The following is a 16955-nucleotide window of genomic DNA, read 5'->3' as shown; positions in this document are numbered from 1 at the left end:
TTTCAACACCCCCACTGCCTATCTGATTCGACTTTTTAGCAAATGCAAAAATGCTTACTTCCTCCTGAAAATCACAAGTGATTAAATACTTTTTTAAAGATTTGAATGATCCAACAAACTATAATTTGTCTTTGCTTAGACATTAGATATATAATTAATAGAACCACTTTAGAGCAAAATTAAATACAGTGTACGATATATGTTTTTGAGAGATCAATTAAGCAACACAGTTGTTCAGGTAATGAGCATTGTCTAATTAAAAGGGCAAACGTTTGTGTAAATAGAATCTTAATGGTGGTCACAGGTTTTCATATTATTAAGAGCCATGTTTGACTATTCATTTGCTGCCCTCTATCAAGAGTTGTGAAGGTCATAGCATGGCCTGTGGGAACTAATTAAATGGAAAAATTTCTGTCTGTTAGGCATCAGAAGCTATCACCATGGATTTTGTGTTTGGTAGTTTGTTTTCTTCAGTCCTGCAGATTTTTGTATAGGAGCTATAAAAAGAGAACAAAGTCCGAATTCAAAAAACGAGCAGTTATAATTATTTTAAAATAAGTTTCTACCTAATCATTTTTTTTTAATACCATCCAAACCATCCTCTTAAAATGGCAATGATAACATTTTTTGATAGAATCAGGTTTAGATCATTGCCCTAAACTGCCTCCACTTCCTCTCTTTGATTGCTTCTTTCTTTCTCACTGTTGCGTGGTTAGATTGAACCAGGCATGTCATGAAAAAAAAATTCAGTGTCTCCTCTTTCCTGTACTACTTGCTCCTGAAAACCGGACAAGGTGCCTGTAATACCTAACCGGAAGAGGTCACATGATGAGAGCTAAATCAGTTATCCATACTCTAGCTTCAGCACCTCAAACCATTAAGTGCCTAACAGCAGATTTTTTACAATATTGGTATCATGCATTTTAATTTTGTTTGCAATCATGGAAAGTTTTATGCAGGCAAATTTCCTTAAAAGTCTCACATTTGGCCCTATTTTTTTCCAAAAAGATTTCATTATATATTTCAAGATAAATACAGCACAGTGTAACAATAGAACAACATGGGTACCAGGTTCCATTACAAAAACAAAAATTCACATGTTCCAAATATAGTAATTATCCGGTAGACACACAAATTCCATACATATTTTATTTGCGTCATGAGAGAAAGAATTTAGTCAATGCTCTAGGGTGTAAGTGTTCCTCAGGGCATTATGACTCCTTTCAGAATAGTTTATTGCTATTTCAGAAATTTTCTGGAACCACCTATTAGAGCATAGGTATATTAGTTCGACTTTTACCCACTTGTCCTCATCTGTAGTCAGGGACATGCGGCATGGTATCGGGTATTGTTACTCTAACCAGACACCACGTCCATCAGTTGCAAGGTTCAGATTGTAGCTAGGAAGAAGAAAAGAAGATGAGGTAGGGAAAGTGAGGGGGGAAGACTATAGAGAGGGGGTGGAAACCCACCTGCTACCCTCTCCGTCTACTGTTCACCTGTTACATCCGCTAGGTAATCCGAATCCCCAGAAAGATCCATCCACAATAGCTTTGCTTAGGGATAGTTGGTTACAAAGTTTGTTGCAAAAAATCCTGATAGGACTGAGAATTCTTGTATATGATCCACACCTCCCAGACAACTGAGAAGCTAGTGATTTTATCTTGTGCAGTGAGGATTAGTGCCTCCATCATTGCTATGTGGTGAACCCGAAGAGCCCATTCTTTTAGCGAAGGCAGTTGTGTGGACCTCCAATGTACCGGTACACAGAGCCTAGCAGCGTTTATTACGTGCATAGCTATTGATTTGAGATATTTTTTTGGGGAGATTTTGGATAAGTGTAGCAGGTATTGTTCTGGTGTGAACTCCAATGGGAGAGAGGAAATTGCTGTAGTCACTTCATGTATTTTACGCCAGAATGGCTGGATCAGAGGGCAGGACCACCAGACACGAAGGAGGGTCATTTGCCCCTATTTTGAACCACTTCACACATCGAGGAGTTTCCTCGATTTCTCGTAAGATCAACAAGCATTTTTTAGGCCTCATGGACACTGAATGTTTGGTGTTTTTTTCCTGCCTCTAAATGTCACTGCATGTTAGCCTATGGGGTTGATTTACTAAAGGCAAATAGACATGCACTTTGCAAAGTGCAGTTTCACTGTGCAAGTGCATTTGCTCCAGAGCTTAGCATCTGGGAGCAGCAGCATTTTGACAGGAAAAATCTGATGCACCTAAATACTAGGTGCTTATAGCGCTTCAGTGTTAATTCATTTCAATGGCCAAAATAAATTATTATTCTGGCCAATGAAATGGATTAACATCCAAGTGCTTGGCACAACTAAATGCATTAAAAGTCTCTAGCGTTGTTTCTGCTGAAAACTCTGCTGCCAGGAGGAAAGGAGTCTAGGAGAGTTAGCAAAATGTCCAGTACATAAGGCCTTATGCTTTCAGTCTTGTAAAACTTTTTTGCACAGATGCAGACACTTGAAACTTACAGAACGCTTAAAATGCAAATTTCAGTAACTTAGTATCATATATCAACCTTTTTTTAAGAGTTCTTATTTCTGAAAACAGAATGATGGACTTTAGAATAAAACATCCATTTAAATGTATGTACACAGGGTTCTAAGGCTCCATGCACACTGGACACTGAACGCCATTTTAGAGCATTTTAGTACAAAGTCCATTTGTTGCCTCTAAACAACAGCTGTTTAGTGTTTATTCTGGCAGTAAGCACCAATCAGAAACACAAACCAGTTTTTTTTTTCCTGCCTCTAAACACTGAGCTAAAAATATGCCTCTAATAGTCCTAAATTGCATGGATACATAGGATAATATTGATCTGTTTCTACAGGCAGAACACAAAACTCCTGTAGAAGCAGCGATTTTCAAGCCAGTGTGCATGAACTTGTACACACGGTCAGATTACTGGACGAAATTTCATCAGTTTTTTGTTTGATGCTAGTTTCAAATCGAAAGTGAAGAGGGTACTCACCATCAGAAAATTTTCTGATGATAAAATTCTAGATCAGAAGTGACGTAATGTGTTGAATTGTTTTGTATGTGTTTTTTCTTTTCTGAGCACGCCTAGACCTGCTCTTCAGATTTCTTGTCAGAAAACCATACTAATGAAAAGAAAGTCGGATGTGGTCACATCAGACAAAAATTTTCAAACCTGCACATCTAGTTTTTGCCTGCCGCAAATTCATAATCGGTTGTCAAAAGCAGCACACTAATGTTTACAAAATCATCAGATCGTTTATCGGACAAAGTTTATCTTCAGATTTTCTGACCGTGTGTATGGGCCTTAAAGAAGAAGTAAACTCTCCCACTCTGATGCATCTTTTCATTTAGTCCATTATAATAAGTAGTTATCAAACTATAGCCACTGTAATCCAGCCCAAATTGCATATTACTTACTGTTTAAAGAAACTTTAAAAAACTTGTTTCCAGGGGTTAGGCAGCGCCATCTTAAGTATTGTTCTCTGAGTCCACAGTGGAGTGTATTTCTGCCCTTACATTGAGCACTTCCTGTACTGTTAACCAAGCCTCCTTCTCAATCCAACGTTTCTATGGCAACCCTGCTTCCCTGTTCATAGCTGACTTGTTTATTTCATAGTATTTATTTGTGCCGATTACCTAGTGTTTGCCTGTATGAGTCTTATCAGCTTCAGCTAATAAGACTGCAGTACTGCTGTCCCTTTCCCTGCTTTACACTGTATGTGAGGTCACATGGTGTGTAGAAGGAAGCTCTGAGTGATTAGCAGCCTGCTGGGAGTTCAGTGCTGTGCCGTAGGAAGTCCTGATAACAGATAGATAAGACATAGAGAGTGTGCCGTAAATCAGGGGAGATCTGGGCATGCTCAGTGATGTCATTCTAAAGGACAAAAAGGATTACAACAATACTAAGCAATTAAGGAGATATCTAAAAGCAGTGTTCATTAGGGTTTTTTATGCTGATTCACATGGGACAAAGTTGTAGGGGAGGGTTTACAACCACTTTAAGACCCCATACACAATATTAGATTTTCTGCTGATTATTGTCTTCTGATTTACCAAAACCATATACTATGAGGTCAAACCTTAAGAGTTTAAATTTGTATGCAATCAGGCAAGCCCTTGCACTACATGGTTTTGGTAAATCTGAAGACAAAAATCTGCAGAAAATCTACAAGTGTGTATGGGGCCTTAGTCTAGTTGTGCTCTCCGATTTACACTGCTGAGCTACTGAAGAAATCTGTAGAATAGGATATCTAAGCATCCATATTGTACCTGTGAATGCTTCCCCTGACTATTCCATATTGTTAATCCCATGTTTAGAAACACACAAAATGTGCTGAGGTGCATAAGTAATGATTTTTTCAAAGTGCCAAAATAACAATAAGCAACAGCTACCAAAAGAATCAGATTTCACAAAATCGTCTAAAACAAAACAATATTCTGTAACACTGACCACAGACAGACAATGTGCATGCCATACGTTCCAATAACCTGGATACATCTGTACTGAGCTGGGAAGAATGTTCCTTAATGCCCTTGTTGCCAGATCAGGACAACTGTCAGAGTCAGTGTCTAAGACAGTTCTTAATTCAGATTCAATTTACTGCACAATGTGGAACTTAAGAAGCTGAGTTGATAGCACACCCCCAGGGTTTTACTTATATATAAATCTGTCTATTCTGATTATGTATGCCCCTTAACATTATCTACAATTATGGCTACATGTGAAAGTAAAAGTAGAAATTAAATATGCATCAGATTACCTTACAAATGCAACAACCTTCCCCAACAGAACTCACCAACAGATGCTGGCATTTCTCCCCATTGTAGTACATTTTCTTTTGTAAAGTGTCCATATGTATCGATATAAACCCCTTCATCTTCATAGCTCAGCAGAAGTTCCATACCATTGGTGTTGGGAAGGATGATAATGGCATGTGGGTGAATGTTTCCCTGGATCTGAAATGACAGTATTGTTCCATCAGTTTCTTTCAAAAATGATCAAAAACAACAATAACCACATTGCATTATTTATTAGACCTTTCTAGAAATATTGTTGTATATCCCTTTTTATTTTTTTATTTTTGCTAACATTGCTCATTTTTATCCAGATGTATGCAAATAAATGACTAAGCATAATTTTAGGATCTTTTCCAAGTTACACTGACATAGAAAGACTTCATGCAAAGGTTCCATTAATATGCAGGTAAATATCTGGAAGTAGGCGGTTGGATCTGATTCCTAACCTTTACCTTATTGAAAAATAACTTAGGCAGGCAATACATGGTTATATTCCGAACAAATTTTCTTTTCAAAATCAGAAATTTTGTGCGTTTTGTAATCCAGTGGTGCCACCATTGATTTTTGAAATTGGACCAACCAAGCCTTCAAATTTCACCTCATGTTGCTACAGAAAATAATTTGTGTCTGGGAATCTTCTTTTCTTTCCGGGAATTTTCTTTTCTTGCACTCGTGCATTCATTTTTCAATTATATTTCTCACACGATTCTCCCATCATTGATTAGAAAATCATTAGTTTTTCCAAAAATTTCCAACATGTCCGAACACTCAAATTCGATAGCCGTGCAAAAATCGGCCATTTCTTTGTCCCACTAATGGTATGAAATTAAAACAAAAATTCTTTGAAAGGATTTTCGAAAGAAAATTGGTTCAGAATTCGGACCATGTTTTTTTTTTGCTAGGAAACTGGTACAAATAATATAATTAAACATTTACTATAATTTTACATTGAAATTCTTGATGCCAGCCATTTAAGAACCCGAAGCCAGATTCAAATTCATGTAACATAGATGTATAATATCATATGTCATAGTTATAATCAAAGGCTCAGACCATAAACCAGAGTGTGAAATTTATATTAGATCTAGTCATGCAAATTAAGGTCATTTTAACCTAACAATGTAAACTGGCCATATACAGAGAATGATTGAAGGTATCTTTATAATCTGATTCACAATGGTTTTTGGTGAAACATTTCCTTGCACAAGTTTTAATGTTTAGGAAATTCAGGATAAGGGAAGGAATGCATACATAGTTCCGATATATCTTGGAATGAAGAAATTGCCCTAAATTGTTTTTCTATGACAAGCAAGCAAGTGGGAGTTTCCGAGGGTGCCCCATAGACACAAGTTCATCTTCTGCTCTGGCCATTATTGCCTGCATGAGGATATTGACTGCATGAGGATATGTCTTTAATATTGACTGGACCCTGGGCAAACCTTTTCTTGGGCCCCCGCTTTCATGCAATTTCGATCGCCACATTCTTTGAGACATACAATAAAAAGCAGCTAGACTCAAAATCAGTTTACTGAATCAGATCAGGCAGCGATTGTGATTGGTTGCCAGAGGTTAGAGTGTATCATTACCATTCACTGACTGGCTGCTAGAGGTTACAGCACGCATTATGGCTCGCTGTTTATTTTCTAGAGGTTACAGCACATGACTTCTCCTTGTTGATTGGTTGCTAGACATCAATACTGCTCACTAATTGATTGCTACAGGTTACTGGACATCTATACCACTCACTAATTGGTTGCTAGAGGTTACTGCACATTATTACTGCTCACTGATTGGCTCCTAGAGGTTACTGCATATCCTTACGGCTCAATTATTGGTTGCAAGAGGTTAGTGCACAGCATTTCTGCCCACTGATTGGTTGCTGAAGGTTACAGCACATCATCTCCTCACTACCTGCACACCATGGACTGGGGAAGTGAGAGGATCCATCAATAGACAGAAAACTCCCAGGAATCCTTGGGCTCCTGGGATCACTGGCAATCACTGGCAATCAGTGCAATCCTACCCCAAAAAAACCCTGAAGGCATGTACAATTTATGGCTGTAGGAAACACAATATGCTTCAAAATTTCAAGGTTATAAGCACATTATATACATAAATTAAAATGATTACATGAATGACATTAAACATTCAAAGTAGCTATAAAATAATAAGGAGAAACTAGAGAAACGAATATATCACCATTCATTCAGTAGAGTTCTTTTTTCAGGGCGGGATAAAACATGGCTCTAGTTCTCAATACTAAGGCCCCTTTCACACTGGGGCAGTGCAGGCGTCGGCGGTAAAGCGCCGCTATTTTTAGCGGCGCTTTACCGTCGTTTTAGCGGTGGTCTGCGGGCGCTAGCGGGGTGGTTTTAACCCCCGCTAGCGGCCGAAAAAGGGTTAAAACCGCCCGCAAAGCGCCGCTGCAGCGGCGCTTTGCCGGCGGTATTGCCGCGCTGTCCCATTGATTTCAATGGGTAGGATCGGTTTAGGAGCGGTGAATACACCGCTCCTTCACCGCTCCAAAGATGCGGCTAGCAGGACTTCTTTCACTGTCCTGCCAGCGCACCGCTCCAGTGTGAAAGCCCTCCGGCTTTCACACTGGAGTGAAAGGGGCCGTTTTTTTTCAGGCGCTACACAGGCGCTATTTTTAGCGCTGTAACGCCTGAATACCGCCCCAGTGTGAAAGCAGCCTAAGAATGCAATGGGGCGTCAACTTAAGGTGGGAAAAACTAGCATTTCTGACCCTTCTTAACAAATATAGTAGTTCAGTATTACAAAGGGTCTAACTATTCACTTGTGTATCATGTTTGTATTTAGATCCATCAGATAGCTAACATTACATTGACAAGATATGCTATTGTTTGGTAAAACAAGCAAAATTTTTTACCATTACTTGGATGTATGACAAAATAACGTTTACTGAATGTATTTTGATATTAACAAGGCTCATTCAATGTGGTCTAGACAGGGCTGGGACAAGGGCTGGGACAAGGGCTGGGCAGAAGGGGCGGCTGCCCTGGGCACTGTGGTATCATGTGAGGTGAGCAGGGGGCTGCCAGGAGATTTGTGTTGGGGGGCAGCAGGCGGTGGGAATTGTTCTAGGAAGGGACATTTGGGGGAGGGGGTGCTATGAGTTGCGATTTGGGGGGATATGCGTTGGGATGAGGGAAGAGGATTTGTGCTAGAAGGGTGGAATTGGGGAGGTTTGTGCTAGAAGAGCTGATATGGTAGAGGGGAAGGGAATTTGTGCTAAGAGGGGCATTTTTGGGGGGGGATAGGGGATTTGTGCTAGTAGAGACGATTGGGGGGATTTGTGCTAGGAGGAGAAATGGGGGGGGGGTTTGTGCTAGGAGGGAGGGATTTGTAGTGGGGGAGAGGAAATTTAAGGGGTAGAGGATTTGTGCTAGAAAGGGTGAATTTTGGGGGATTTGTGCTTGAGTGAGAGAGATGATTTGAGCTGGGAGGGAGGATGGGGGGAGTGGGGGAGATTTGTGCTGGAAGGAGGGGAAATTTTAGGGGGTAAGCATTCAGATTAGCGCTAGATTTTATTTATTTTTTTACACAAAATGCTCATACATCCAAAAAAATCTTGTCTGAAGACACCTGTTCAGACAATAACTACCCAAGAGGGGATTTCTTTTCAATTTATAGTTATTTCCTTTCACTTTTTGCGGAGTCAATGGTACAGAAAGTAAAGTAAAATCTCCCCTAATGTACACAGCAAAATATTTACAATCTGACAAGGGTTTTAACAATTCCCTACTCTATCCAAAGCTAAAAATAAACACTTTAGCTAGACATATTGTACACTTCAAAATATACTACGGTGACATGCAGCATGCTCTTCCTTTTTCTGCTTCTCAAATATTGGTGTCAGGGCTGGGCTCAGCCCTTTCCTCTCTGAGTTGGCCACTCAGCTGTTGGCTAATTGCCAGCTCCCATCTCTCTCCACAGTTACTCAGCTGTTGATGATATCTTGCTCGTCAGTCCTGCCTACTTAAGCTGTTCAGTTCAGAGGAGCTCTGCCTTCACCTTGGTCAACATCACAGGAACGATCTCCTGCAATCCTGTTCAAGACTTGCTTTGCTGACATCTCTTCTGGCTCCAGATCCTGCTTGCTGTTCCACTACATTGATCCCTGCCATCTGGCTTGGCTGACTATCCGTTCCGGTTACTGAACTTTGGCTTTTTTTTTATTAAGTTTGTTCTTTTTACTTTTATTATTAAACAAGCATGATTTAACTGTACTTCTTTCTCAGCCTGATTTCATGGTTTCTGACAATTGGTCAGTTTTGTATTTACTTTGTATATTTTGTTACAGCTATTCTGTGCTAAGTGTATAAAAAAATATTATTATAATATGGTAAATGCAGAACATATTTACTCATCTTTACCTTTCCAGCTATCCTTGCTTACTTGTTACTGAACTCAAAGGCTTGCCATCAATGGAAAGCAACACAATCTAAGTAATTATCTGTCTACGTCAGCCTTTCTCAACCTTTTTTCAATAGTAGCACCCTTAAAAATTATGCAGTTTAAAATGAAATAAAGATGTAAATGTTACTTGTCAATCAGAAGCTTGAGTCTGAGACAATGCACACAACCACTAGCTGAAATTAACTTTACATTGGAAACCTCTGTTCACATCAGAAATCCCCCCCCCCCCATCAAACTGAGTTCAACGAATCACATCAGAGTCGCCCCTTCACAGCAGAGGTCCCTTATCAGGTCAGAGGCTTCCCATCATATCAGGGTCTCCCCTTCACATCAGAGTCACCCCTTTAAATCAGAGGCCCCACATTACATCACAGAGCCCCCCATTCAAGGCTAGAGCCTCAACAGATCAGAGTCACCTCTCTTCATCAAAGACCCCTTTACAGGAGTCCCCCATCACTCGTGAGTTTCCCCATCACCACAAAGTCCACCCATCACAGAGCCCTATAATCACACAGGCATCACATCAAAAAGGCCCCCAGTCACACAGGGCCCCTCATCACAGAACACCCCAATCACTCAGACCCCTCCCCATCAAAGAGCCATTTGTTGCTATGGTGCTGGTAGCTGGCCTGCCTGTTACATAGTTACATAGATAGTCAGGTTGAAAAAAGACACAAGTCCATCTAGTTCAACCATAAAAAATAAAAAAATCATACAATCCCATATACCTAATCCTATACCCACAGTTGATCCAGAGGAAGGCAAAACCCCCCAGAAATACAGGATCCAATTTGATACAGCAGGGGAAAAAAAATCCTTCTTGATCCCGGAGAGGCAATCAGATTATCCCTGTATCAACTTTACCTATAAATGTTAGTACCCAGTTATATTATGTACATTTAGGAAAGAATCCAGCCCTTTCTTAAAGCAATCCACTGAGCTGGCCAGAACCACCTCTGGAGGGAATCTATTCCACATTTTCACAGCTCTTAGCCCCTGTACACACGGTCGGAGATTTCGACAACCAAATCCGTCGGATTTTGTCCGTCAGATTTTGTCCGTTGGATCTTGTCCGAAACTGTTGCATACACACGGTCGGACAAAGTTGTCGAAAAATCCGATCTTTCAGAACGTGATGACGTAATTTCGTTACGATGGGACTACATTCAGGCTAGTAGCCAATAGCTTTGATGTAGGAATTTGATTTGAAAATGCGTGGCACTTGGTCCGATCAAAATTCTCTACACATGATCGGAGTATGTCCGATCAGACCAGTTTGTCGGAAAATATTTCCAACAAGTTGGAAAATTGGGTCCGACAGATGTTCAGACGGAATCAGTCCGATGCATACCACACACAGTCGGATTATCCGACAACACGGTCCGATAGGACACATTCAGACGGATTCTCCGACCATGTGTACAAGGGCTAACTGTGAAAAAACCTTTCCGTATTTGGAGAGGATACCTGTACCATGGCAACACATGATGCTGATCCAGTGCAAACAGGATCCCGTGTGCATAACACCCCGGGAGAACCCAGATCACACCCAGGTTAAGAAACATCTTCTAAATAATAGATTTATGTGTTGGTTAATTAATTAATTACAAAGCATTGGATGAGCATGTTGTAACAGATTTAAAAGAAATCTGACAGTTGTGCAACCATTCTTTTCTCCAAAGAAAATAATGGTCTTTTCACTACACCTGCACTTCAGGATCACATTGGATGTAACATTGGCCATTTCGGGGAGATTGTGTAACAAAATAAAAAAGCCCAGGAACAGGGTTGATTTACTAAAACTGGAGAGTGCAAATTCTGGTGCAGCTGTGCATGGTAGCCAATCAGCTTCTAACTTCAGCTAGAACTGAAGAACTGGAAGTTGATTGGTTTCTATGCAGAAATGCACCAGCATTTGCACTCTCCAGTTTTAGTAAATCAACCTCAGCTTGTCAATTTTGTTGAGAGATCTAAATGTATATTTTCTTGTTGGACCACCAAGTATTTTCCCAAACTACTAATACATTTTATTAACCCACAGTATGGAATCTTCTGCATAATATTCAAAGCCTGAATGAACAAATATGCAGTACATATACATACTCCTTTCTCCAGTCATAGCTATAATCTGTGTTTACAAGTAAAGCATTGCAAAGTTTCAGTTGAGAGTAACAAGTGGTAAATGTACTTGCCAGAGACAATAAGGGGAGGCCAAATTCTGTAGTCCATCTCTCTGCCATCACTATCCGCAATACCAACACTGGTACCCAGAGCTGTAAAGAAATCTTAATGCGTTGCCTTGGTATTTTCATGAGCAGATGAAACAAAAAGATAATCGCAGAAGACAAAAAAACAAAAAAAACATTCAACGTAACAGAAAAAAAAAAGCTGTCTTTCTGAGGACGAACTGCTCTGCAGGATAGGGTGATGCAGCAATTAAAGATTCTGCAAAGACTTCGAATATCAGATGACCCCTTCGTTTAAGAAAAAATCTGATCGATAAGCAACAGAGCTATGAGGATTTACACTATATCAGATCCTTGATAATGAACAGGGAGGAGAGATGTTTATTTTTAGAAGAATCAAACCAAAAAAAAAGAAAAAAAAAAAAAAAAAAAAAAAAGAAGAAGAAGCACAAATGAGTGGTAATCTCCTAGGGGAGCCTTAAATTAAGGACATAATTTCTCTGTGAAATATGTCTAGTATTATTGAACGCTCTATTTTTAACAACCCAGGTCAAGGAGAAAAAAAAAAAAAAACTGTGAATGTTGAATTAATTATTGCCAGCTTTAAACACTATATGAAATCCAGGTAATGATGGCATTGTTAGTGAAACAGAAATATATTCCACACTACTTGATTTCCTAGGCTCACTAACCATATTTACATTTACTTGTCTGTACTGTGAAAAAAAAGTGGGGTGGGGGTGGTCATAAAGGTTTAACTTACAAGCAACTTTTAGTATAATTAGGGACATGGCCATAAATAAGGGGGTATCACCAGTCCCTCCTGTAGAGGGCCCAAGCCAGCAGGGGAGCCCATGCAGCAGGGTGAATCGGATGTGGAAAGTCTACTCTTCAGCTTCAACTTTATAACCCTGCACTGTCCGTTAAAGACTCAAATGAGGTCAAGTATCAGGGCAGATTTTCACATGAGAGATGGAAGCTGACTGCTTCTGATTATCTGGATTCAGATTTGGACCCATTCCAAAAACCTCATAAAAAAAAAATGTTTTAAACCATACGCCTACACTTGACAAATCTTTAACAACAACTGAGAAAAAAAAATAGCTTTGGTGGAGAATTACTTTGATAACAAATTGGCATAATAAAAAAAGATTACATAGTACGAGAATTTTTGGAGAAGAAAAATTATTTTAATTGGCTGCGTTATTAAACGATAATTCACATAAGAGTCCAAACTACAATTTTCACAAAATAAAAAATATTACTTATATCTTTGTTTGGATAAGAGGAATTTGGATGAGGTTAGGGAAGCATATATGGTAAAATGACTATTACTGATGTCCTTGGGAGCCACACTCAGAAAGCCTCCCTGTGGAGGCATATTAAACATAGAAATCGATGTGCATGCTGTGTACAGAACAACTCTAGGTAGCCATATTGCATTGCATTTTCAGAAAATTACAGAGCTGCAGATTGAAAAGGAAAGGTAATTTTTAATAACATTCAATTACAATATGACTTGTGTCACAGTTGTATACTTTATGTTATATTTTTTTCTTTATTTTCTTTTTTTTAAAGTTACCTTTTAAGTTTTTATATATAAAGTGGTGATATAATGAAAGTTGAAAATCCCAGTTATATCAATGCATATCAAATGGGAAGACATAACTCAGTAACTTTGACAAGGTTTAAAAGGACTTAGTAAAATTGATTATAAGATAGATCTGTACTAAATATTAATAATAAAAATGTATGTCAAAAATAGGATGAAGAAAGGACAGCTCTAGGTAGAAATGCTTTGAGTGATATACTGTAGAAGAACAGATGTGTAACATGTAACTTGTTCATTTTGTGAGAAATCAGTGAGGCAAAATATATTGTGTGAGCAGTGGCATCAAACAAATGTTGTGTCATTTTATCATTTGAAATTTACCCTCACCCTCTGGCATGCAGGCTCTCTTCTACATTACAGAAATCCCTGGAAGAGAGGGAGTAGGAGACATAACCATATTGCTGGGGCCTACAGGATCTGCAGAGCTTACATATGAGTGGACTGAAAGTGCAATGGGAGCATGCAAAAGAGCATACTGTAATGTCAGGGCTCAAGTCCTGCGGGAACTCACGGGAACGGAGTTCCTGTACTTTTTCCACAACAGGAACTCAGTTCCCATTAGCAGCCGTGTCCTGCAAGACTTTGAAGTATGCAAGGTGTGTGGCAGGTGCTACACCAGCAGCCACCGACACAGCTCGCAATAGTAAGTGCCGCACACCTGACCATTCAGGCATTGCCAGTAGGGGGCCCCATGACAGCTTTCGCTTCGATCTACCTGTCAATCACAGCTAGCTGATGGGTAGATCAGGTCCCTGCTGCTAAGAGATTGTATTTAGTCAGACCTCTCGTGATGCTCCTCCCCGCCGGCCCCTCTTGATTTTCTGTCTCCTCATCTCCCCCCCTTGTCCTGCATACTTGCTCTGTGTGTCCCGCTGAATCCCCCCTCCTCTATCTTCAGTGCCATATGATGAGAGAACCCAGAGGAGGAGCACAGCTATTCTGCTCACAGGACATGCAGGGAGAGGTGAGCTGAGGGAGGAACATCAGTTTGGGGTGGTAAGCTGAGCACAATACCTGGCAAAGTTAAATGCCAGGAGGGAAGTTTATGTGGAAATATGTGAAGGGTTGGAATAGCAGCGAGTGTGTGTTGGAGCCCCTGCAGAGTTTGCAGCCCCCCCAAGCTAACATACATCTCCTAAGCAGGAACACATCACTATCTCCCCAAGCATTCTGTTCAGATAATGTGCACTTCATTTATGACCTTTCCATTTAACCCTGTGTTATCCAAACTCTGTTCAATGAAAAGTGTAAAATCACCACATAAACACTCTATATACAAAATAACATTCCCCAATAAAGATCAGAACATGATGTTCACATTTGCATGGAAGCACAATGAATGAATGCTGATTATTCAGAGAATTACTGGATTTATGTTTATTGAGGATTGTTTTGTTTTTTTATGTACTAAATGTTAAGTTCATACAAACAATAGGAAAATTGGATGAAAAATACCACTTTTGAAGCGTTCGTGCATATGAGGGTATCATATTTTTTATTTTTTTGGTGGGGGAGTGGATCTTGGGTGGGAGTTCCCACACTTTTTTCCCCAGGACTTGACCCCTGTGTAATGTGTAATGAAACCCTACTGCACCTGGGGCTGGATTTGAGACAACAGAATGTAAGACTCAACAAAGCCGGTTTATTATACCTGGAATCTGGCTTTAAACGTAGAGGTTTTCCTTTCACATTTTATATACAATCAAGTTTGTTTGATGTAGATAAATGGGAATTTATCCCTTTACCTTGTTTTTATAAATGTTTATATCTATATTAATTTTGTAGCCCTGTTGAAGAGGGGAGCATTTTTGGCCCCTAAACAACATTGGCTGTTTTATGCAACATTATGAACAATTAAAGTTATTTGGACTCCATCATTTGGTTTGGCACTCATCGTTTGCTTATGCCCCATTCACTTTCTAGTAGGGATGAGGGTGGGGTTTGCCACTACCATGGTTTTGATGCAAACCATAATGCACTGCAAGGCCTTTGAGCCTTTGAACTATGACCAGTAGACTTACACCAATAAGGGAGCATTTGGATAAGCCAGCCCCCTCATGATTAAAGGAGGGGGGGGGGGGGCACAGAGCAGCTACAGTGTCATCTATCAACCTCTTTGCTGAAAGAACGGCATTCACTTTTTACTGACTATCTGCTCCTAGGATTGCCTTTTGTTCTGCACCATTTGAAAGAAAAAAAAAATGCAAGCACATTGCAAACCTAAACCAACAACACCCTATCCCAAAATATAAAGTAACAAAGCTCAGCATAAACCATTTGAGCCTATTATGCCTAATTACATTTATCTTGCTCCTGGCTTATTTGACGCCAATGTACACTCTGCAGAATCGTAATTCTTGTAGTAAAACTTCAGCCTGTGTTCGTTGTCTCTAGTAAATTTAGGTCTAGCTTTGCTATTCAAAATGATCAATTTCCAATGTCTTGCCTAGCTAATGTCATATACAAACCATAACTACCTGCCAAAATGTCTCCCTTGCAAATGTTTCCCTGGGCCCAGGCTAAACTTTTCCAGCTTAGACACTTCCTTCACCCAACTTCTTGCAAGTTTACAACTTTTTCCGACCTGACCTCCACAAAAAAAATACCAGCTCATATGCTTTATTCTTATTGACAGGTTAAACATTTTCTCCTATCCAAACAGCATTCATTGCCTTTACAACATCCCACAGATTTTGAGCATATTTGTTGCTAAGGTCCTGCCTAAGGGAAATGAATTACTATTATTTGTAAGCTTTTATATAACTCTACCCGAGCCTCAGGGATACCAACATGCCTATATGAAAAAGTGGGAGATTGCCCTCCACTGTCCCATATCCCTAGCACAATGGGACAAAATCTGGGCAGCCACTGCTAAATCTTCAATTTGTTTCCTTCATATGGAAACTAATTATAAGGTCTTAACATTTTGGTATAGAATGCCTAAGGTCCTAAATGCCCTTGATTGTTCTATTCGGCAACATTGCTGGCACTGTGGGCAATACACAGGAACATTAATTCATATATTTCGGCAATGCCCCTTGATACACACATACCGTCAACAGATATTTTGAGTGCTCCAACAAGTTTTCGATGTTTCCTTAGAGCCCTTTCACACCACACCGCCCATAGCGTGGGCGGTTAAACGCCGCTATTTTTATTTGATTTGCTTTTACCCCCGCTTTTACCCCCGCTAGTGCCCAAGAAAGGGTTAAAACCACCGTCAATACGCCACAATAGCGGCGTTTTGCCAGCGGTAATACATCGCTGCCCCATTGATTTCAATGGGGAGCAGCGGTGGAGGAGCGGTAAACACACCGCTCCTTCACCGCTCCAAAGAAGCTGCTGGCAGGACTTTTCCCTGACATCCTGCCAGCGCACCGCTGTAGTGTGAAAGCCCGAGGGCTTTCACACTACAGACAATGATGCAGCTTTTTCAGGGCGGATTGCAGGCGCTACTTCTAACGCTATAGCGCCTTCAAAATGCCTTGGTATGAAAGGGGTCTAAGGGTTAGGTCCACTGCACAGTATACTTGGGTCTACCATATCCCAGAATGCCCAAGCACGCAAAGAAAATGATTTACACACACCCTAAGAGTGGCTAAGCGACAGATCCTTCTTCACTGGAGATCGCCAGACCCTCCAACTCTATCTGGCTTTTTCAGTAACATGGCGGATCTACATCATCTAAGATATCTTGCTGCTAAATTGTGAGACCAAATACACCTCTTTGATCGCACCTGGTCTTATTGGGACAACTCCCCATATGGTTATTTGGAAACTTCTCCCACGGCCCCTGATGATTCACCTGGCTCACATTATCTGGATCCTTTATAACCACAACCTCAAGCATATGTGTCATGAAGATCCTGCCAGTACCCGGCGCTCCAGTTCCTGTTGTGCGCAATCGTGTGCGCCTC

At 40.2% G+C, this 16955-nt stretch overlaps 1 protein-coding gene across 2 annotated transcripts in view; it reads right to left on the bottom strand.

Annotated features, from left to right (window-relative positions):
- The window catches only part of NRK (Nik related kinase), a 406388-nt gene that overhangs the window by 22198 nt on the left and 367235 nt on the right, over positions 1–16955 (bottom strand). For both annotated transcript variants that reach the window (XM_077484749.1, XM_077484758.1), the window contains one exon: positions 4800–4959. In XM_077484749.1, the coding sequence (XP_077340875.1) occupies positions 4800–4959 (160 nt within the window). The remainder of the gene's footprint in view (positions 1–4799; positions 4960–16955) is intronic.

Source organism: Lithobates pipiens, unplaced genomic scaffold, assembly GCF_037356315.1.
Source record: "Lithobates pipiens isolate NorthernLeopardFrog02 unplaced genomic scaffold, aLitPip1_a1.2 Scaffold_1, whole genome shotgun sequence".
Taxonomy (NCBI): Eukaryota; Metazoa; Chordata; class Amphibia; order Anura; family Ranidae; genus Lithobates; species Lithobates pipiens.
The sequence above is the reverse complement of the archived record's forward strand: the minus strand, read 5'-3'. Positions and strand labels throughout refer to the sequence as shown.